At 29.9% G+C, this 25422-nt stretch overlaps 1 protein-coding gene across 1 annotated transcript; it reads left to right on the plus strand.

The window, feature by feature from the left end:
- Nucleotides 1–18384: 18384 nt before the first annotated feature.
- LOC122856328 (leucine-rich repeat protein soc-2 homolog) lies at nucleotides 18385–19257 on the plus strand. The gene has a single exon (XM_044158016.1). The coding sequence runs from the start codon at nucleotides 18385–18387 to the stop codon at nucleotides 19255–19257; it is 873 nt and encodes a 290-aa protein (XP_044013951.1).
- The last annotated feature ends 6165 nt before the right edge of the window (nucleotides 19258–25422 follow it).

Genomic DNA, 25422 nt, shown 5'->3' on the forward strand with positions numbered 1-25422 from the left:
GACATTTTTTAAAATTCTGATTTTTTTTCCCTGAATTCTTGAGCTCATAAAATAAGGCTAGCCAAAATTTCAGAGTGGGATCTCAATTGGAACTTTATGGAATTTTTTTTTGAAAGTTAATTTTTTTTTTTCAGTTTTTACAAATAAATCAAAGTAATACATTACGTACATCAATATGAATAATTCTTGTGTTGTCACCTCAGTTACAAGAGGGCGTGAGTGTATTCTAAGTATTATTTTTTTATTATTTTACCTTTTTGAAAAAAAAATATAAGTATGAAAATGGCAAAACTCACCCTTTTGTTGAGTTTTTCGTTCCAATTGAGATCCCACAAGAATAAGGGCTTGGTAGCCCGCACTCCAAAATTAATTGAAAATGGGTTTACAATCAAAACTATTTTCCTGACATGTTCGGGCTGTCAAAAAGTACCTTCCAATAATTTTCCGACTTTCTACAACCAGTACTGAGGGTGAAAGTGGGTGAGAAAAGTCAATTTTTTTTTTTTTAAACATCAGTTATTTTATCAAAAATTTATTTTTACCAATTATTTTTATCAAGAATAGATTGAGGATATGAATAAGTACTTTTGAAAAAAATTTCAATTTTCTAACAGTGGTATTATGGGTGGTAGTGGGTGAAAAAAGTCAATCTAATTATTAATTGTTACATGACGCAAAGCATGATGATGTTTATTTCTTTTGAAAAAAAAAAGAAATTCAGAGACACTTCTTTTTCAAAAAGTTGATATAACTAAGGTACTTACTCTACAAACGTGATTGTTTCATGATCGAAAAAGTTCATATAAATTTTAGGTCGAAAAAAGTCGGAATAAATTTTAGGTGGAGAAATGGCGGAGAAAGTTTGAGATTTATTTTATTTGTTTTTATTTTATGTAACTAGGGTGCGGTTACCGCTGCGCTCGCATAGGCAATTACACCTCCGGTCCATTTTGCCGTCCCCTCATTTCCCTTAAGCCACCATGAAATATCCACCCCCAGTACTCGTCTGTCTTTTGCGCTTTCCAACTTGCTAACAAGCCTATGGAGTGCCGCATCTACAGACTTCCTTGGCTGGTAGGTGAATTGCAGCTCATGCAGTGGCCCGCGAACTCGAATTGCATCCCTTACATACCTGTCTACAAGTCGCTCCAGCGCCTTGAGCATGTAAGAGGTGAGACTGATCGGTCTATAAGCTCCTGGTTGGTCTTTGTCAGCCCTGCGAGGCTTAGGAATATAAGCTATCTTCGTTTTGCGCCATTGCCTTGGTACATAACCCGTGGCAATACACGCCCTAAAAGTGGCACAAGTGTATGATTTAAATCTTTTTGGAGCATAACCGGTAATATCCCATCGGTTCCCGGACTCTTATAAGGTTCGAACCCATTCACCGCCCATTTTACTCTATCAGGATTTACTACTCTAGACGCCTAGTCTCGGCGTCCCAACACCCTTGGTTCGCTCTAGGTATTCATCAGAGTGGTTTCTACATACCCAGGAAAGTGTTTGTCTAGCAGTACCCCAATCTCTTCCCTCCGGTCCGAGGCATACCCGCCCCCCGGAAGTTTGAGTGGTCCATCTGCTGCACTATCTTCCTTGGCAATAATTTTCTTAAGCTTGGCCGCGTCTGGCACATTAGAGGTTTATCCACAGAACCTCCTCCAGGAATCCCTCTTGGCCACCTGCTTAAATTTTTTTTGCAGAGCTCTATAATGTTCTGCAGCCCCCGGTCTACCTTTAAGTATCTTATTCAAGGCCCTACGTACACCGGATTTTAGCTTCTGTAGCTCGCTACTCCACCATTCACTCTTATCCCTAACAACGCTTAGAGGACAGTTATTTTCATACGCCTCGACCATTGCGTCCCGCGAAAATATCACCGCGCCTTCGATTTTAATCGGAGTGTTAAACCTCGCCGGGAAAAACTCAATTCTTTTCTCCAGCTCAGCTTTATACGCATGCCAGTCTGCTTTGCGTAGATTACGGTTGCGCGCCCTCAGCAGCGGCCACCGCAAATCATTTTAACTGAATGTATCGGTGGTCCGACGACGTCGGATCATTGGATACCTTCCAGTTCTTAATTCTACCTGCCACATCCGGTGCGACCATCGTTAGGTTTGTCACCGATTTCCTTACACTAGTTAAGAAAGTGGGTTCCTTACCTTGATTGATGACCTCTAGGTTCGTGGCGTATAAGAAGTCCAGTAAAGCTCTGCCCCGATTGTTGATGTCGTCGCTGCCCCATGCAACATGGTGCGCATTGACATCTCCAGATTCCAGTACCAGATTCCACTGTCTATTTTTGCAGTTCTCTACGAGGGATACAACTTCGTTAGAGGGAGGTGGGTCAGATGAATCGTGAGGCATGCCCTAGCGAAAATGGCGACACCGATCCGACACTAATCCGACAGTCGGTTTGTGCACCGATCTCATACAAAAACGACACAAAACCGACACACGACTATAAGAATTTCTAAGTCACAAAAATAAATAGTAAAAAGCATTTATAAAATAAAATATTATGTCTAAAAAATTTTAAATAATATTCTTATAATTTAAGACACATTAGAATTTTTTTAAAATAATTCTTTTATTGAAAAAACTCAATTCTGTTTATGTATTGAAAGTAAGGTTAGCTGTCAGAATCATCTGTACACGACTGTGAGATTTTACAATTCTCACACAATTCCGACACAATTCCGACACACGACTGTGAGAATTGTAAATCCGACACAATTCCGACACAAATCCGACAGACGTACGACAGTATATTTTTATTTTGTATTTAATATAAAAAAAGAGCATTTTATTAATAAAATTTTTTGTTCAATATTAAAGTTATAATATTTTAATAATTTTAGGCATATTAGATTTTTTTTTTTTTGAATAAATTTTGATAAAAAAAATAATTGGAATCGTCTGTCAAGTATGACTTGCCTGATACGTATTGCTTACCTCATACGTATGGCTTGCCTCATACGTATTGCTTACCCCATACGTATTGCTTACTTCATACGTATTCGTTACCCCATACGTATTACTTGCTTCATACGTATTGCTTACTGCATACGTATTACTTGCTTTATACGTATTGCTTATCTCATACGTATTGATTACCCCATACGTATTATATATATACCTATATTAATTATCAGAAAAAAAAAAAATAATTATAAGTTATAACATAAATACTTATTTTAATTCAAGCAGAAATCTGTCAAATACAGTACTAAAATAACGAATCTTGATTTCAAAATATATAAATGATGTAATTTATTGATTTCCCTGACGACGAAAAAAAAAATTTTGTGTAAGAGTGACTGAGAAAGAAAATTTGTTTATTCATATTTCATTAACAACAGACAAAGAAAAAATGACAAATGACATGAGAGTGATAGAGAAAACAAAATAACCAATCAAATATTCGGAAGATCAATGACAACTGTCCTTTTTATATAAGGAGAAGAATAATATTAAATAACTTTTTATCTGTAAGCGTGATCGATTTGCACCGACTAATTAAAAGTTTCCTTTTATTTTTATCTTTAAATCGCCGGTATTTTGAAAACGATATCTTTAAAACTCACGGAGTTATTAGAATTCTAATAGAAAAATTTGATGTGGCTGTTTTTTCCCGATTTACATTGGAACCCAACAATAGTACATTGCTTTACTAGGGTGTAAGGCTGATGATACTCGCACGATTTTGAGGCAACGCTGTGCATGTGACGAGCAAAGCCTCAATATCGTAAGAGTCATCAGCATTACACCGATAATACATACTATTTTTTGCCATAAGTACTTGAAAGAGACTACAAAATAATTAGACAATTTGATATTAATTACGATCAAGAAATACGTGGGACCGCGCCCTCATGAGGGGGTCTGGGGGGGTGACACCCCCCCAGAATTAAAAAAAAAAAATTAATATGATTAAAAAAAAAAAAAAAATTAATATGATTTAAATAAACAAAATTAATATGATTCAAATAAACAAAATGATATGATTAAACAAAAGAAAATTAATATGATCACAAAAAATAAAATTAACATGAATACAAAAAATAAAATTGATATTAATAAATAACAATATTGCTTTGAATAAATAAGAATAACAAATAAATCAGATGGCCTCAATAAAAAAAAAAAATAATAGTATCCTACATTTATAAAATATCTATCTATTTTGATATATCTCAACAATTTATTAAATGTTTTTTTTTTTTTAAATTCCATGTATGCTTTTTTATATAGGTATATAAACTCTTTTGATTTTTTTTGGCATTAGTTTCACTGTCACATATGACATTATCAGTCATTAAAACAGTTTTTGCAATTTTATTTAATTTTTTTTGTTAATATGATATATTTTAATTATTAATTTTTGTTGAAATAAGATTGTATTTTGTTGTTAAACTGTCTCAAGCTGTCACTTATATTTAGACAGAATGTATACAAAGCCATGGTTATGTTTAGTTATGTTCAGCATGTTTAGTCGTCAGAGGGCTGCACCAGTTTATAAAAAAAAAAAAAAATCACACCGTCATACAATGTTTAGTTGTGTTGGTGGTTTCCCATTAAAAATTAAAAAAATAATGTGTTAATGTGTATATTGAAAACTTTACACATGAAAATACGGGTGTAATGTAGTCTTTTTTAAGTACGAATGCCAAAAAATCATGTTTTGTGGAGATTCGACGCGCAGTGTGGGCAGCCCTGCTTAGTTCGTCTCACTCACATAGATGAACATATGTTCATGATCATGGTAGAAATATACAGGTAGGTCCATGCGCATACGTTTTTTTAAGCCAATAAGAAGTGCAGCCCCTACGTCGCCATATTGCCCTAGTGAAAATAATTTGGCGGATTATGTCATAATATGGCATAATATGACAAAATATGCCATATTCCGACAAAAATTCATTTGCCAGAAAATGGTATATTCTGACATCCAAAAATCATGTAAGAATATGTCAGAATATGTCATAATATAGCATATTCTGACATATTCCGACAAAATTTATTTGTCAGAAAATGGCATATTCTGGCATCCAAAAATAATGTGAGAATATTCCATATTCTGACATATTCCGACAAAATTCATTTGCGAGAAATAGCATATTATGGCATCCAAAAATCATGTGAGAATATATCAGAATATGTCATAATATGGCATATTCTGACATATTCCGACAAAATTTATTTGTCAGAAAATGGCATATTCTGGCAACCAAAAATCATGTGAGAATATGTCAGAATATGGCATATTCCGACAAAAATTCATTTGCCAGAAAATGGCATATTCTGGCATCCAAAAATCATGTAAGAATATGTCAGAATATGGCATCTAAAAAGTTTGTAATGGCAAAATCATTTTGATAATAGTTTTTTGAGTAAATAATATTTTCTTCTCGGTCACGTCATTGTTTTAATTATGTGACTTTGTTATTAAATTATTACGCAAGAAATTTTTTGAGTGATACCATTTTTTTTACATTTCTTCTTGTACATTGCTTTTTGAAGTTTCTCGCATGTGGTCATCTCACAACTAGTTCTTATGTATACGATATGGATCCATCATATTCATATCCAAAAAATATGACGATATAATAATACAAAACTTTAAATAATCAATGTTCCCCGTAATTGTTTGAAAGAAGTAAAAATGAATAATACGTAAATAGTTATGTTTAATAAATATCAGAAATTCGCCAGATGCCCTAAAAAGTTGCGGCGGATTATGCCATATTATGACATAATGTGCCATAAATTGCTATAAAAAGTTGGCGGATTATGTCATATTATGCCATAGAATGCCATAAGAAGTTCGTAAATTATGTCATATTATGACATAAAATGCCATAAATTGATGTTAAAAAATGGCGCATTATGTCATAATATGACATAATATGGCATAATCCCCAAAAAAAAATTATGTAAGAATTTGTCGGAATTTGTCGGAAGTCCAAATAACCTTAGAAATTCCGGCATTTTCAGACAAATTCTGAAAAGTAATAATGACAGAAGATGTCAGATGATGTCATATTATGCCATAATATGCCATAATTTTCCTGTCATTTTATGGCATATTATGGCATATTATGACATAATCCGCCATATTATTTTCACCAGGGTGGCTAAATTGACGCGATTTTATTTAAATCATAAATTGAAGTACATATCAAAGATGGTCCCAATAAAAAACTAAAATAATAAAGACTCATAAACAAATGATTAATTCTATAAAAAATAAAATTAAAATTCATATATAACTTTGTTACATATTTTTTTTAACTTTTTTTTCTTATTTCTTTTTTTTTATCTTCTATAATTTTCTCATTCAAAACTCTAAGTCAAATGTACGTACAAGTATGTACCAAACATTGTATTGCATTCAGTGCAATTTATATTGTTTTTTTCATCTATACTTCTAGTTTGATAACTAAATATGTAAAAATTCCTTTTATTTTTCCTAATTGCCTAATTGTGTTTTGTGAAAAAGTAAAAATTTAACTTCTAATTGTTTTGACACATTTATAAACATGTATAATTATTAAACAATATTTTTAAAGTTTTTAATTATGGTTAATGTAAATTTTAAACATGTTCTGCATTAATTAATAACAGTATAATAATAATAGTATGACGGGCACACAAATTTACACACATATAGACAAGACCGCTATACTTAGAGTATTGCGCAGTAGATTTTATTTTCGTCCGAGGATTGGACATACCTGTATATTTCTACCATGTTCATGATAAAATTTCGTAGTGTTGTGATTAAACAATATGACATTTTATTTGAAAAAAAAAAAAAATTACACTAATAAGTGCACATAACCCACCGGAGTATTGATAATTTTAATTTTCGTTAAATATGATTTTAATTCATTTAACTATTTAATTTAATTTAAAGAACATATTTATGTACTTTAACAATATACTGGTATATACATTGGTACGCTGTATGTGTTTATTAGTATATGTACTACTCAATGTTATTTAGATAATGAACTGCGTGTATGGATAGATTCTAATATCTATCGAAAATATTATAATCAACCATCTAGTTGTACCTCGATAGTTAATGTGATCCCAAAATAATATAGGGTGCTTATTATTTTCAATATAGGAAACATAGATCTTGGATGAAGAACCATCACTTTTGATATAACTTATATCCAAGTGGTTGTGAAGTGTAGTTATTGAACAGTCTAATTTCCATTTTAAATATTAGTTTCTGTTTCATTAATAATTACCAAGTACTACATGGAAGAGTTAACACGTGAGAGCTCTTCTTGCTTGAAGAAATGAACGATTCATAACAATTTGCAATTTCTCCTCGTGTATGAAAAAATAATATAAAATAAAATATTCTACTAACGTTGTCAAGTGTATTTCAACCCATGAGATGAGCAAACTACGTATTTATTTTCATTATCTTATCGAAGGCTTCCTATTTCGTTTCACCCTGTAATTGTTATTATCTTGACAGGAAATTGATCAAGTATTTAGCAATGTAAATAGAACATTTTTTTCTGTTTATATATTGTATTTTCTTTTACGTATTTGTTTTTGTAGGAAAAAAGGCAGCAAACAGGACGGTATGCTGGTGGACTGACAGTTCTAGTGATCACGTTATTGGCACTACACCACGTTTTACTAAGGGGTGCTTCAACTGTCGCTGGTCTATGTGTACCTGCCATCATAATGGCATCTTATATACTATGGGTGCTCTACACTGTCCGCAGGGACCGACAGAAGGTCCTTTTTCTTTTTTATCTCTAACCTATATTACTTTTACATGTTCACCATAAACTTTAATATCATTTTTTTTAGACAAAACCTTTTGAAAAAAAAAAAAATATTTATAATACAACAGATAAACATGATTATAACACGTATATGAAAGTTTGCGTGTGCATTTCGTGTCAAGCATTTCGTCGGATCACAGTTCGATATGTTGTCACGATATGTGTTCACGTTGTGAACCAAAAAAATCGTCCTACACTGTTTAAAAGAATAAAGCAGTTGTAAGAATAAAATATTCTAAATTTAATTTGTAAACATTGTATTCTAAATTATTTGAGTATACCGTATTGTAATTTTAAAAACCGATGTTCGAAAATTGAGGGTCTACATGCAATAACCCGCTATACGCGTCAAAAAAATTTTTTTTTTCAAACAATAATAATGATTTAAAAAAAAAAGTCTGATGAAATTTTCTTTCGCATTACCGTCGCATTAATGGAAGAAGGGCGAAAGTGCCATTTTAGGGAATATTCTTTTCTATATTAAAAGAAAAAGGGCATAAGTGCGATTTTATAAATTTTCGGGTTTTTCATCTAATTTTAAGGCTTAAAGAAAGAAAGAAAGAAGGGCGTAACAACCTTTGATAAAGGATAAAGGGCGTATGTTCAGGGACTTACGTCTTTTTTTCCATTATCAAAATCATTTTTTAGAGATGCACACGAGACGAGATGAGACGAGATTTGATCAAGTCTCGTCTTGGTCTCGAAAAATGACCAAAACAACAGTCTCGTCTCGGTATCGTCTCGGCTGAAAAATTGTCAGTCTCATCTCGGTCTCGGCTCGAGTTTACGAGACGAGACGAGAAAGTGCCGAGACCGGTCTCGTCTCGTGTGCATCTCTATCATTTTTAATAAAAGATGAAGATTTGTAATTATTTTTATGTTTTTTTTATTGATAATAAATTATTCATAACTATATCAGTAAACAATCAATAATTTAAAAAATCCTGCCATTAAATAAATTTCAAATAAAATTGGAAATACGCCCTTCATCTTTTATCAAAGATTATTTTGATAACGGAAAAAATGCGTAAATCCTTGGACATACGCTTTTTATCCTTTATTAAAGGTTGTTACGCCCTTTTTCCCTTTTTTTCAGCCTTAAAATTAGATGAAAAACCCAACAATTTATAAATTTGCACTTATGTCCTTTTTCCTTTAAAATTGACGTTTTTGGCACTTACGACTGAAATATCGTAGCCGGATTATTTATTAAACATATGTATTTTGCCCAACAAAATAATCCTGGCTGATATATAATTAATTGAACCTAATTTTCCCTGCTCACTTAAGAAAACAATAGGAGGGTTTAGACAGATAGACGCGTAATTTAGGAAGGATAAATGACACCTGAAATGGACACGAAAAATATAACACAAACACAAATATAATTTAACCATGAAATAATTGAGACGACACACGAAATTTAATATTCGGATAAAACATTAATTTTATTTATAAAAAACACCATGATTTGAATTAAAAATTACATAAAAAAAAACACACTTAATTCAACAAAAAAAATATATAAAAATATAAAACGCTCGAAACTTAATTAAAACAAAGGCCCCACGCGTCGATAATATAGAGAGAGAAAAATCAAGTGAATTACGGAGTCAGTGATTAGAAATATTGAAGAAGCGACCCGTTAATTAAATATTACGCGACCCGATGAATAATCAACTAGATTGAGAAGCAATCTAGTTGTTAAGAATTAATGAAACACTGACTCTACATTTACGTAATCATTACACTTGATAATCGCCGAGAATCTACTTAAAATTACACTGATAGAAAACACAAAGATAAAATTAAAAATTGTACTTACAGTAATTGCTGAATTAAAATTACTGGTAATGAACGACGTGGACCTTGGCTTCGCTTTGATTACAATAGATATTTAAAGATGTGTAGTTGATTGGTGATGGACAACGGTGTTCGATGTAGAACAATGCACGCGCGAAGTACAGACGTTAAACTTATTTAAGTGACAACTATCGAATTATTAGCTCATTAATTGTTTATTTATTTCTTATAATTATATTCTCGATATGAATTGAAACCAATTTTTAATTAATTAATGATGTTATTGAATTAAAATGTAGTTAAAACCAATCTAATTAATTTATTGCATAGCAGAAGGCTATACAAATTAAGTTAAAGTAATTTAATGAATTTAATTTCAAATGAGAAATATTAAAATATTAAAACGAAGCATTGAAAATCTGCTGAAGTAGATTGGTGTGTGTAAATACGAGCCGCCTACACTCATACTTCTAAAGACGCGGCAGTAAAGTATAAAAATTTTAGACATTACACTGAGAAAAAAAATTGCTACAGTTTAGTGAATAATGATATAAATAGAGCAAATTTTGATTTTATTTTAGCAAATTTTCTCTCAACTTGATCGCTCGCTGCTTCAAATTGAATGACTCGTCTTTCAAATTAAGGTATATGTCATTTTATTTTAGCAAACTTTTTCTCAAATTGATTGTTTGTTGCTTTGATTTAATTGTCAACTGATTTCAATTAGCAAATATTTTACATAAAAAAAATCAATACTGTTTTGAATTGAGGCATATATTATTTTATTTTAGCAAATTTTCTCTCAACTTGATCGCTCGTTGCTTTAAATTGAATGACTCTTCTTTCAAATTGAGGGTTATGTCATTTCATTTTAGCAAATTTTTCTCAAATTGATCGTTTGTTGCTTTAATTTAATTCTCAAGTTATTTTAATTAATAAATATTTTACATAAAAAAAATCAATATTGTTTTGAATTGAGGGTTATGTCATTCAATTTTAGCAAATTTTCTCTCAACTTGAACGCTTGTTGCCTTAAATCGAATGACTTGTCTTTCAAATTGAGGTATATGTCATTTTTTTTTTGCAAATTTTTCCTCAAATCAAAAGACAAAATATCCTTAAGTTTATCACAAGTTTTCTTGAATTAATTCTATATTTTAAAAAAAAAAAAATAATTTGTCTCAAATTGAAAAAAAATATTTTCTCAAAACAAGAGATTTTTTCTCAAATTAATTATTTTTTTTTTCAACTTAAGACAAAAAAGTTGCTAATATGAAGAAAATTTTTTTTCAATAACAGCAATTTTTTTTCTCAGTGTAGGGAGCGCTTATTATTTTTTTAAATTATGGTTATCAGAGTGCCCCGTTGCACCCAAAGAGTCGTCCTACTTTGGAATTTACATACCGCCTTAATAATATTTAAATAAAAAAAAAAGTCGCACACGCATATACACACATAGCAGCTGACGCTCCGAGTTTATACTCTATATGTAGTACATTTTGTATGCTTGCGGCTTCCCTTCTCTTTATGTAATTCTCCCCTCTTTATCCGTTTGTGTCCGAGTGTGTGACCGAGTGTGTAACACTCTGCAGCGTGACCTCGAATTTTGTCGCTACCCTCCGTAAAGAAGTTTTACTTCAATAAATTTCAATTTTGATAAAATGCCCCATGCAATAACTGCCAAAATAATAGATGAAAAAATAAAAAAAAAATACGTAAGTGTATTTTATCGAGGACTAAAATCTGTCGAAATTTTAGTGATGCCGCGAGACGAGACTTTGAAAGATCGTCTCTCGTCTCGTCTCGTCTCTCGCGACGAGAGAAAATTTGTCTCTCGTCTCGAATATTCTCGTCTCTCGTCAGCTATCTCTCGTCTCGTCTCGTCTTCTCTCGGTCAAAAATTTATTCTTAGTAGTTTTATTTACAGTATAAATAATAGATTCATTACTTCGATTTTTTTATAAATTTTTTTAAAATTTTTTAACACAAATTATTTATGCTTAGATATTATTTGTTTATTCCGGTAATTTTCTGCGAAAAACAAATATAAAATGGAGAATAAAAAAAATTTAGTAACGGCTGCATTCTCTTTGAAAATTGAAAATTTTCAAAACTCCGGTGGGAGGACGCGTTAACTCCGAAATTATAATTTTTATTTATTATTTAATAATGAATTGTATAATATAATAATTTATTATATTACAATTATTCGTTATATTAAATTTATTTATAAAACTTTAACCTTAAACCTTCAAAAAACAGGATAAATACAAAATAATAAATAAACCAAATTGATTCCTAGAATTGTTGAGTGCTACCATCTGCCATCTTAAAAAAAAAATCTAATGGTAAAAATGAGTGGGTATTATGCTCTACAGTCACAAGTGCGCATGCGTACGGCAAAAAAAATGATGAAAAAAAAAAATAATGATTGTTTAAATAATTAACTAAAAAAATCTCATATTATAGTCAAAAAATTTGTTAGAAAATTTTCTACAAGCTGTCCAGCCAAATTAGCTCATTGAATGATTTCTTTGTGGTTCTTTTTATTTTATAAACTACTCACTCTGATATTTTTTATAAACAATCGCTAATTATAAAAAAACTAATTGTTGAAAAAAGTTTGAGTATAGCTCTGGTTGTAGATTTTTTGACGAGGAATCCATTAAAACTAAAATAAAACCTCTTAGTTAATTTTTAAAAAAGTTATGTCTGTTCCAAAAAAATGTCGTTTCAGTTTTTCTTGAATAAACAAATGAATTCGATTTTAAAAAATATAAACTTTTTTTAATTATCTTTATTTCATTATTTACTGTTATCTGTGAAATTTTTGCATCCATGATTTTTTCTTAGTTTTCATAATATTTCGCTTCGAAGATTTTGTTACATTTTTCTTTCGTCATTTGTAAACTCAATAATTACCCGAAAAATTTCAATTTTATCAGAGGCTCTAGAGCTCATCGAGATCTTTAATTTAAGCCTAATACGAATAATCTAGCTTAATTATTATGGAAGCTATGAGCGGTATTCATAAAACATATAGTGAAAACAAAACTATGGTGGGACGCTTCGCGTCTATCCCACCTCCGTAATATGTGTTATCTACTGTATACTACAAAAAAACAAGAAGCAATATAAATAATATCATAATCAACATTGATGAAAAAAAATCAAAAATTTGTTATAATAGATTAAACAAAATTATGAAAGTGTCTAAAGTATAATCCCTGAACCAAAAAAAATCTTTTTAACAACAAGTAATATAAAACGGGTCAGAAATGTATTATAAGTAAATTGAAAATATATACCTATAAATTTAAAAAAATAAAAACAAGAACTAAATTATTCATCTCTCGACTTTTCTCTCGCATATCGACATCGGTGTCTCGTCTCGTCTCGTCTCTCGCGACGAGAGAAAATTCGTCTCTCGTCTCGAATTTTATCGTCTCTCGTCACCTCTCTCTCGCCTCGTCTCGAGTTCTCTCGTCTATCGCATCACTACAAAATTTCAAGAAGTTCTGAGGATGGGTCATCCAAACCGACGTCTCGAATTGGCGTTTCTGCTCATATATAATTTTCATAAATATAAGATCAAGACAATTGGACTAAAATAATACTGAGACCAAAGTGAGATTAAGACAAAACTGATTTTTTTGATACCAAGACAAAAGTTACATATTTCATACCACAAGAAGAGACTGTTGCCAGTCACATCATCGTTGATAATCAATATGCATCAATCAATAGATTTATCAAAAAATTTGCTTTTAATTTACATCAAGGGTAGTAAGAGTATTTATCAAACCAAAGTTCAACAACTGAACATTTTTTATTTATAATAAACTCGATATGAAAAACACGAATAAATACGTGGACAAAAAACTAATCTCATTAAAAAAGAAATATGTTATACTTATTTGCTGAAGAACATAATGGATTTCACTTCTCCTTTTTATTGGAGTCTGAATATTTATTTAAGAAATTAATTCCTGCTCGTGTCAGTTATAGTAACTCGTATTTTTTGACTGATACCTATGCAATCTAATGTATATATACTAGACTGTGTCGATAAAAAAAAATTTTTTTTTTTTTTCAAAGTTACCCCCTATATCGCTTCTTTGGGAGCTCAAAAGTACCCAAAAAAAATTTGAGCTCGAAAAAAAATTTTTTGGAACTTGCTAACCGCATATTTAGTTTTCCCATTTGAATAACATAGGAAAATAACAGCATGTTCAATCAAATCTTATTTACTTGTCAAATTTTATAGCTACGAGGTTGTAAGTATATTTTTCTGAAAGATTATGAAAAAATACATAAAATTAAGTTGAGATTAAGTGAAAATTCACAAAAAAAAAAAAATTATACAATGAAATTCATAAAAATCAAGCTTTTTTTACTTTTGTTTTCTCATTGAGATGAATAACTCACTCATTTTTCAACTTAAAATTATCAAATATGGCTTATTTTATAGGTTTTTAAGAGATCTTTTTGTTTGTCACTAGCTATAAATACGATTTTTATACTGTAATAATTTTTAAGTTTATAATTAAAAAAAAAATCTGTAGAATTGATGAAAAAAAACGAAATCCATCTGAATAGTGAATGATTAATTCAAATTACATCCAGGGGGGCATTCCTTTAAGGCTGAATGTAAATCCCAAAGTAGGACGACTCTTTGGGTGCAAAAGGGCACCCTTATAACCATAGTTAAAAAAAATAATAAGCGCCCCCTAATGTTTAAAATTTTTATACTTTACTGCCGCGTCTTTAAAAGTATGAGTGTATTTACACACACTAATCTACTTCAGCAGATTTTCAATGCTTCACCCGGTACTTTTTGACTGTTTTTAATATTCTTAAATAATTAATAACTTTCAAAATCCGTGGTAGAAATCGATGATTTTTTTTTTATTATTTTCGTAATTTGAAGAAGTATTAGCTGTAGTAAAACAAAGGTTTTTTGTGAGAGCGTTTTTTCAATAGAAGTGAAAACGTGCTGATGCTTCCTATGCGTGTGTAAAAAGCGTCAACTTTGACCCCAATTATCTCGCTTAAATCGTGGTAGAAAATTACAAAAAAAATTTGATAAAATAGATCTTTATTTCACTTAAAAAATAAGTCTACTTTGATCAAAATTTGTGAGAGGGAATTTTTTTTCAATATTTTGACATTCAGCCTTAATAAAAAATTTTTTTTCGTTCTGCAATTTCGCCCTGTAATACCGACAAATAGCTAGAAACAGAAACAAAGACAAAAGTGATAAAATTCTCTATGTAACATTCTAGACTTTACTAATGTTTAATACGACCTATGCGACAATAAGAAGCAAGTACAACAAGTCAATATTCTATTTATTTCAGTTTGATATAAACATTGAACTGTCATTCAGGTTATTCTTCCAATAATTAAAACCGAAAAAAGAATAATGGTATGTGCCAGTACTGCCACTACAAGAAAGAGCTCTCTTTCCTATAAAATTTTAGTCGGTATTACAGGGCGAAATTGCAGAACGAAAAAAAATTTTTTATTAAAGGAATGCCCCCCTGGATGTAATTTGAATTAATCATTCACTATTCAGATGGATTTCGTTTTTTTTCATCAATTCTACAGATTTTTTTTTTAATTATAAACTTAAAAATTATTACAGTATAAAAATCGTATTTATAGCTAGTGACAAACAAAAAGATCTCTTAAAAACCTATAAAATAAGCCATATTTGATAATTTTAAGTTGAAAAATGAGTGAGTTATTCATCTCAATGAGAAAACAAAAGTAAAAAAAGCTTGATTTTTATGAATTTCATTGTATAATTTTTTTTTTTTTGTGAATTTTCACTTAATCTCAACTTAATTTTATGTATTTTTTCATAATCTTTCAGAAAAATATACTTACAACCTCGTAGCTATAAAATTTGACAAGTAAATAAGATTTGATTGAACATGCTGTTATTTTCCTATGTTATTCAAATGGGAAAACTAAATATGCGGTTAGCAAGTTCCAAAAAATTTTTTTTCGAGCTCAAATTTTTTTTGGGTACTTTTGAGCTCCCAAAGAAGCGATATAGGGGGTAACTTTGAAAAAAAAAAAAATTTTTTTTTTATCGACACAGTCTAATATATACGTATATGTAAACACATACTATATAGGTATATAGTAAAATAAGTTAGACGGTATATCCCTAAATCATAAAATAAACTAAAACAAATAGTGACATCAAAAGATGATGCGATAAAATAAATAATGTCGAGCATGCGAAAACAACTGATCGCATTATAAAATTAATTTATTGCTTGCTTAAATATCAGTGTTTTTGACATGGTAACAAAAAATTTAACATTTTTTTTTTTTATTGACGTCCAAATATTTATTCACTGATATTCTGCTTTTTTATGTACATAATCAAGAGGCACGATAGTGCCTCATGTCAAGTATGAGAATATTACTACCATATTTAACCATCTACGCATAAAAAAAAAAACATTTATATTGTTTATATAATATTTATGGCACGAAAAAAATTTTGTATATATATATAATCGAGTTAGTTCGAGTACACTCACATATCAAGTTTGAAAAAACTGAGAGTACAATGTATAATATTGGAATGATAATCAAATTAATAATGATTCATTTATCGATTGTATTGTCGAAAACTACTCGGTGTCATACAAAACCTGGTACGGCAAGTGATATTTTTTGTAAGTCAAATAATTGGACGAATTTTAATGATACAGATTCAATCATTAAAAAATATCCAAGTAAACTCCACATAACAAATAAAAAAGCTAATGCTTTCATAAACGACGCATTTAAAAATATATCATTTTCGTCGATTAAAACGCTGCAACTTGATTTGGCTGATAAACAACTGTATATTGAACCAAGTTTCTTTTCACATTTACAAGATATTGAAAGACTTGAGATTAATACAGCCACAGTTCTGCTGGATCCGTATAGTTTTTATGGACTAAATAATTTGACATATCTCAAAATACAATTGGCCAATGAAACAGCACGACATCTTAATAAAGTACTATATCAACATTTGAATTTGAATAAATTGGAAATTTTAAATCATCATAATACAGATATTTGTAATTCAACGAAAAAAAATATTTCTGTTAACGTATCTCAACTTCAATATACAGGTGGTTCTTTCAGTACATTAACTCAAAAATCATTAGAATGTTTAAAAAATCTTCGTAATCTTACAATCACCAATAGTGATTTGGCGTTTCTTGAACCTGGTGCATTAAATAGCTTGGAAAAATTAGAAACAGTCTCAATAGTATCAAACGATAAATTTACTCACATACCTTCGAACGTGTTCAATGTTCAAAGTTTAGAAAATATCGATTTAAGCAATAATTCAATTGATAAAATCGATGAAGGTGCATTTACAGTTATAAACAATAATTTGAAGTTACTTAACTTAAGCTACAATTCATTAGAAATCATAGAGGAAGGAATTTTTCAAAAACTTCGATGCAAAGTAATTGATCTCACACAAAGTGGAATCTTTGTTATTGTTGATAGAGCATTTAATGACTCCCGTGTTAATACAATTTTCCTTTTAAACAATCAAATATTCAGGCTCAATAATTTAAAATGGGGAATCAATTATACAACAACAATGGTCTATATCGACTTTACGAATTTCGATATTTTGAAGAGCTATAATAATAGCCGTGATTTGATGATGTCAGATAAATCCACTCGTTTAAAAAAATCACACTCATGTTATTTGAGTGAATATGGTTATTTTGAACTTTGCAAAACACAGAACAAAACTCTTAATTCAGTCACGAATCTTATTGGATATTGGCAACCTGCAACACTTGAAATAAACGATAACCGAATACCATCGATCAAAGACAACGCATTTAATAATTTATCGATTTCAACTTTAATAATCAATTCTACAGATGAAGAATTTAGCATAAGCAAGTCTTCTTTTGCAGGATTGCCAAATCTTAAAGTCCTGAAAGTCAAAACCAAACCGTTCAATTTAACAACACCTGTTTTTCATCATCTGGAATCATTGACATCTCTCGAGATCCCATTGATTAATCCTCATAAATACTTATGTGAATCATTCTCAAATCTTGTCAGCTTGGAAAATCTGTTGCTAGTGAATTATAATACAATTGATATTTGTAATGGGATATGTAGTTCTGTCAATTCCGGATTAAGAAATCTTCAATACGAAAAAAGCACATTAACAGATTTACGATCAATGGCATTATCTTGCTTGAAAAAACTCGAACATTTTGGCCAAACCAATGGCAAAATCAAAACACTATTATCGAATTCATTCAACGGACTTGAAAATATTCAATCGTTGGACTTATCATCAAATCAAATAACTCGTATTGTTCGAAATGTGTTTGAGATATTAATTAATTTAAATTCACTCATACTTAGTCAGAATAAAATCAACTTTATCGAGAACAAAGCTTTCGAGAATTAGACATTATCTACTCTTGATTTGAGCTACAATGAATTGATAGTTATCAATAAGTATACATTCTATGGGCTGAAATGTCAACATTTGGATATATCAAATAATAAAATAATATCTATAGAAAATTCTGCATTCGCAAACGTTGATCTCAAATTACTGTATGTATATAAAAACAATCTCACTATTAACACTACTGCAGCGTGGAATGTCGATATATCTAAAATTCAAACAGATTGTTTCAATGCTGAACCATTTAAAATTTGTAAAAAATTCAACACTTTAACATCGGTAAATACCATTGTAATGTATTCAAAACTTTACGATTTTACAAGTTCTTATTATGAAATATGGGCACTTATTGCCACGCATAGTGAAAAACTCGAGTTATCTGGACAAATATCATCAATTGGTAGAAATGCATTTAAAGATTTAGATGTTCGAACATTTTTGAAAACGTTAATTTTTCATAAAACAGACGGTGTATTCATGATCTACCCAGAATCATTCGTAGGCTTGACAGAATTAGAGAATTTGGAATTAGATGTTGGACCAATTTTACTTCAAGCTCATTTACTTAATGGTTTATCATCTCTTAAATTTCTGAAAATTGAAGTAATCGAAACTTTCCAATACTTGAGTCAAGTATTGGCACCTCTTTCAAATTTGAAAACTATTGACATTGTAGGAAATCGTTCTGTGGGCATTTGTCAAAATGTATTTTCATCTAAAATACCACATTCGTTGACTGACATTCGCTATATAAACGGTCCACTTAAAGAGCTACAAGCAAATTCAATGACTTGCATTCCGCAACTTGAAAAATTCACGATAACACATACACAGTTAAGTACCATTCAAGCTGGTGCATTTATATCAATGAATAATCTTAAATACGTAAACTTGGCATACAATCACATAAAAATGATTCCAAGAGCTCCTTTTAAAGGTCTTAGATGTAATTTTCTTCATTTGTCACACAACAAAATTGATAGAATAGAATATGAAGCACTCAAACATACCGACATAAAAAATATGTACGTATTTAATATTACTTCTAATGTCAAAGTCAATATGAAATTCTGGGGCTTACCAAAATCAACTCATGTTTATTACGAGGCTGATGAAGATGAACATTATAGAGTTCATTTCAAACACCCCAAGTCACAATGGTCATGATTTTTTACTGCCCGTGCAAAAAAAATTTCGTTCATCATGAACTCATCGTGAAAGTTCACAAAATAAAACAGTGAATGGTCTGGTCAAATAAGATTTGATCTGGGTACAGATCAAGTTTAATCTGGTCAGATAAGATTTGATCTGGGTCCAGATCAAGTTTGATCTAGTCAGATATGGTCAGATATAAGATTTGATCTTAAACCAGATCAAGTTTGATCTGTACCCAGATCTGATCAGATCAAATTAGATCTAATTTAATCTGACGATTTTTTCCTGGGTATAACAAACACACAATATTCACATAATTTTACCAGCTCAGTTTTTCCTTAGCTTGATTTTTTACGTAGCCTTAATTATAGCCAAACAATCAATATCTACATTATTGTAGATAGTCATAAGCCTGGAGAAAATGTGAAGAAAAATGTTGAGGGAAGGGGTTCTCAAAACTAAAATAGGGGAATTTGCGATAGGAGCGAACTTGGCTTCAATAGTACCGCCCCCACGAACGAAGTCTGATTTTATTTTGGCCTTAATCCGGCTTAGGAACGATTTCGGCAGCAGCCCATGATTTAACTTTGTGTACATAAATTATGCCTAATTCATGTTTCACAGTATTCTCACACCAATCATGTAATAAATCATGCATCATGTTTGTGGTAACATTAAGGCAATATGTAAATCCCAAGGTAGGATAATTCTTTGGGTTCAAAGAGGCACCCTTGTAACCATAGCTTAAAAAAATAAGAAGTGCCCTCTAATGTCTAAAATTTCTATACTTTACTGACGCGTCTTTAGAAGTATGAGTGAGGGCACCTCGTATTTACACACACGAATACTACTTCAGCAGATTTTCAATGCTTCGCCTGGTACTTTTTGACTGTTTTTGACCCTAAATTTTCGTCTTAAATAATTAATAACTTTTAAAATTCGTGGTAGAAATCGATGATTTTTTTTCAATTATTTTTGTTATTAAAAGAAGTATAAGCTGTAGTAAAATAAAGGTTTTCTGTGAGAGCGTTTTTTCAATAGAAGTGAAAACGTGCCGATGCTTCCTATGCTTGTGTGTTAAAGTGTTAAATTGTTGTCAACTTTGACCTTAATTATCTTGGTCAAATCGTGGTAGAAAATTACAAAAAAAATTTGATAAAATCGATCTTTATTTCACTTAAAAAATAAGCCTTCTTTGATCAAAATCTGTGAGAGGGAATTTTTTTTCAATATTTTGACATACTGCCTTAAAAGACATAGGGTATAGCTCAATCCAGATACTGCTTTTAGCGATTCTTACACGGAGAAAAATTTTCAGCAAATTTTGCTATGGCGCCATATCATTGAGGGTCTATCTTCTGACTATTCAAATATTTACTATTATGTTAACAAAAAAAAACAATTTTTGTCTTGAAAAATTAAAATGTACCATAGCAATTTATATAATGTTTTTTTTTTGCTATGTTCAGATTAAAAATTACAATGCATAAAGAAATTTTTACGAAGGCCAAATTTAAAAGTTAAAATAATCCAGCCTAAAAATTACATTGTACCATAGCAAAATATATATATATTTTTTTTTGCTTTGTTATTCATAAAATTTTACGTTGTTGCTGTGGACAAAATTAAAATGATCCTCTGAAAATTTACAATGTGCCATAGTAAAAATTTAATTCTCTTAGAAATCCTATAGGTGTCACTGATAAATACAAAGCAACATGGTTAAAATTACAATGGGCCATAGCAAAAGCAATGACAGACTCAGAAATGTCAACCACCCCCACTTTTTAGCCGACCGCGCAGGCGTGTCTTTGCTTATGTTTAATGAAAAACAAACAAATGTTAGCTTTTGTAAATGTTGTTGTGGCGCAGCGGATAACACGTAGGAATTCTGTTCGGAAGGTTTGGGGTTCAAATCCTGGTTTAGGTTAATAAATTGAAAAAATAAAATAAAATAAAAAGAAATAAAAAAAAAACAAATAAATAAATTATATATAGATATTGACAATAAAAAAAAAAATTTTTATAATATTTTCAATAAATGGAATAAATTTTGCGTTTGACCATAACAAAAATTACTATGGTACACAAAAAAAAAAATAGCCACGCCCACACGATATTTTGCTATGGCCCATATGAAAATATCATGAAACCGAAAGATGGCGCAGCTCAGCTATGGGCCATTGTAAAATTTGCTATGTTTTTTTCGTAAAAAAAAATAAAAAATTCTCTCCGTGTATGGAATGCGTTTTCTCAAGATCTCCATCCAATAAAGCTTTGTCTTATGAAAATGACTACTTATGTAGCATGTGATAAAATCTAAAACCTTATTTAAATTTAAGTTATCACATTTTAATAGACTTATAATGAAGAATACTTCCTCAGTTCTAAGCTTAATTTCAATGTCAATTCCGTTTTCAGCTAAATCAATTAAATCGTTAATAATTTTACGAAACACCATTCTGTTTCCGGAAATTTTCCGATCGTATAAGACTGAAAAATTTGCACTATATGATAATATTATTCACTTTACCGAGAAATGCAAGAGGTAGTAACGACATATTGATATAAATTCCGCACATTTTACCTGAACATCCTGAGAGAGGACCATTTACTTTAGTCATCGGCGTACAAAGGGATTACTTTTTTTCTTTCATAGTTTGAATTCATTTTTTTCTATAGTTCACCTTGAATAAAGTGGATAATGACTTTTTTACTTTCAACATTATCGAAAAATTCTGTATAACAAATAACAGTTTCAGATACCGACTCCATCTCAAAAAAAGTTTATTAAGGTTGGAGCTATTGATATGTTTAACAGTGTACGTAGAAATTATACCAAAGAAATTATATGGTAATCTATACATCAATTCTTGAGCTCAACCCGAGTGGAAAAATTTTCAGGATGCCCTATTTGACCTCAAACCCTGATCAGAAAAGGATCAGGATTCCTTATTCAGGGAACCTGACTCATTCCTGACCCGAACCTGGTCAGGACACCTTACGATTTCCTTAAGTCAGGTAACCTTATCCAATCCTGTTCAGGAAAGGAACAGGAAATCTTGACGTATCCTGAATAAGGTTTCCTGAACAGATTCTGACCAGGATATTATCAGGAAAAATTTATCAAATAAATTAATTTTTTTTATTCAGTTTTCCTGTTCAGGAAAGGAACAGGAAACCTTGACGTATCCTGAATAAGGTTTCCTGAACAGATTCTGACCAGGATATTATCAGAAAAAATTTATCAAATAATTTAATTTTTTTTATTCAGTTTTCCTGTTCAGGAAAGGAACAGGAAACCTTGACGTATCCTGAATAAGGTTTCCTGAACAGATTCTGACCAGGATATTATCAGAAAAAATTTATTAAATAATTTAATTTTTTTTATTCAGTTTTCGAATTATAAAATAAATCACAGTCAGTAGGTCGGGTCGATATTGGAGATATCATCGTCCTGAAATCCACGTTTTCCTCACCCAAACGTACAAATCGGCCTTTGCGTATGAGAAAAATATATAGCTATAAATAAGCCTACAAAATATATGTAGTGATATACCCCTATACAGTGTGCCATATGGCACCTAGAGACAATCTTAATAATTCATGAATTTAATTTTTTCTATTCATCAAATGATTGAAAAATTAATGATTTTAAGACATTATTTAAATTAAATGCTTTTTGTGTATTAGTATTAAATTTTTTCACATCAAAACGATAGCGATAATGAAAATCATATAAATTTGTATGCTGTTGTCGGGATAAAAAATTAATTAAGCATGTGATTTTTTTCAGAATAGGTGCATTTGTTAGCTTCTGCAATGCAATTAACGGAAGTACATGGCATTGAATCTAACACAGTTCACGAGAGTTCCGTGCATATAAATCAATTGAATTCTGTCGAGAGCATTGAAACAACGAAACATCTATCATTACCTTCAAAATCAAGAGAAAACATTGAATCAACCTGTCTGAATGTTTAAAAATCAGACTTTTCTTGGATGTTTGCGATTTTTCGGGCAAAGTTGTTATTTATATTTTTAATTCATGATTTGAATATCAGTATAACAAATTAAAAATATAATTGTTTTAATGAAGTGCAATTAAGTTACTGACTAGTGTAGAAGAATACAACGTGGCCGAGCAATGGCCTAAGCCTGGCGAAATGTTGTATATATAATATTTACTCTGTAATTGATTGCAATCACCTAGACTTGAACCCGGTAATTCCTGCCTGACATCTCAGAACATTAACCTACTCAACCACAGCAGCAATAATTAAAGACAGCGAAAATTTGTTCCAATTAAACATTCATTACAATCATGACAATACCCGAGAATCAATCGACACTCGGCCGTTATATGCAAGAAAGAATATACATGAATATGAACATAAATTTCATTTGTATTTTTTTATATTCGGAATGTATTTTGATAATTTAAAAAAAATTTCTTTTTTTTTCTTGGAGTTTTCGTTGATATAAATATACGTAAAAAAAAAATATGAGTAGCTGTTATATATTATTAAATAAACAATTGTCAATATTAAATACATAACAGTGGCTCTCGATATAATTATAATCAGTCTGACTTTCTTCCGGCTGGTATTCTTTATAGATTAACAATTGTTATATATAACAATATCACAAGTGATTTCATTTTGCAGTCAAAATGCTTTTATCAATATCAATAAGCTAAATTAAAAAAAAAAAAAAAAGATTCAGTAAGTTTCATTCAATAATAAATCCTCTTATAAAAACGAGAAATTAAGCCTAGCTTAGATTCATTCAATTGGTTCTCGCATTTAACAATGAATAATAATGATTTATTTGTTTTTAGTTATTTTTTTAATTAATTTATGTTGCTAAGTAACAACTTTTGTATTATTTTTTTCTGTGACGTTAATAAATTTAATACATTCAAGTTAATAAATGTAATAAATTCAAATTAGAAAATTTAATAAATTATTAATATTTAATATTTAATAAAGACAGAGTATCCGTTCACCTTCAGTAACGAAATTAATTGTTTGCAGCGAGCCCTGGTAGAAATTCAGTCTCATAAACGTCTAAATACTAGCTATTTTTACTAGATTCAAACTCAGATGTAGATAGTTTGTAGATTTAAAACTAGACGTTTACGATTTCTATAGAAATGGACAATTGGCTAGTCTATGGCTAGTTCACTAGTTACAGAAAAAAAAAAAATTATTATTATAATAACGCTGAGTTTCCTTATTTTTTTTTTGTACAACTGACCGGGATCGAACCTATGTACCTAGCTACCTACCTGAACTTAGTTTCTAAATGCGAGTGTATTACCCCGAAGCCAACGCGCGTGAACGTGAATGTTGGAAAATTATTGTCATTATTAAGAAATAGCTTCAATGCATTTAAGAAAACGTTATTTTTATGAATAAATTAAATAAATATAAAAAATAAAAAGATAACTTATTTATTTTTATTTTTTTTTTTTTTTATAAAGTTAAAAATTTAAACCAAGAATAAATTAATAATATTTAAATTCTATTGTCAATGAAATACAGTCACGATTTTATTTTTCATTTAATACTTGGTTTTAAAAAAAAAAAATTATTAATTAATTTTGTTTTTATTTTTTATCTAGATTTATATTTTGAGATTCATTTAACTTATTTATAAAAATATGTATTTTTTTAGATTTTTTTGGAAGGTCTTCATTAATAAAGAAAAAAATTTTCTAACTTCCATGTTAAGTTGTACAAAAAAAAAAACCATCAAAAAAATTGAAAATTAAAAATTAAAATAATCTTTCAAAAAATAAAAATAATAATTAAAAAATTATTATTAATTTAAAAATTTTATTGTTTTTATTTTGAAGCGTTTATTGTTTAATTATTTTTCGGCAACAAATCCTTTTTTCTAGTATACATTTTATAGCTTATCAATAGCTAGTTACAAGATTCAATATAACCGAACTATAGACGGAACTCTACCAATCTCGGATTTCTTTTAATGTCAGATGCTGTTTAATACGCAAAATATTTTTGCTTCTGTTCATATTATATATTATTATAAAATTTGTATGAAAAAATTATGATTGATCTGATTTTGTTTTTATAAAAATTATATATTATAATTTGTAGGTAAAATAGATATTCACTGGCCAGTTATTATCCATCGAAACTGTATACATTT

This window comes from Aphidius gifuensis, linkage group LG5, assembly GCF_014905175.1.
Source record: "Aphidius gifuensis isolate YNYX2018 linkage group LG5, ASM1490517v1, whole genome shotgun sequence".
Classification (NCBI taxonomy): domain Eukaryota; kingdom Metazoa; phylum Arthropoda; class Insecta; order Hymenoptera; family Braconidae; genus Aphidius; species Aphidius gifuensis.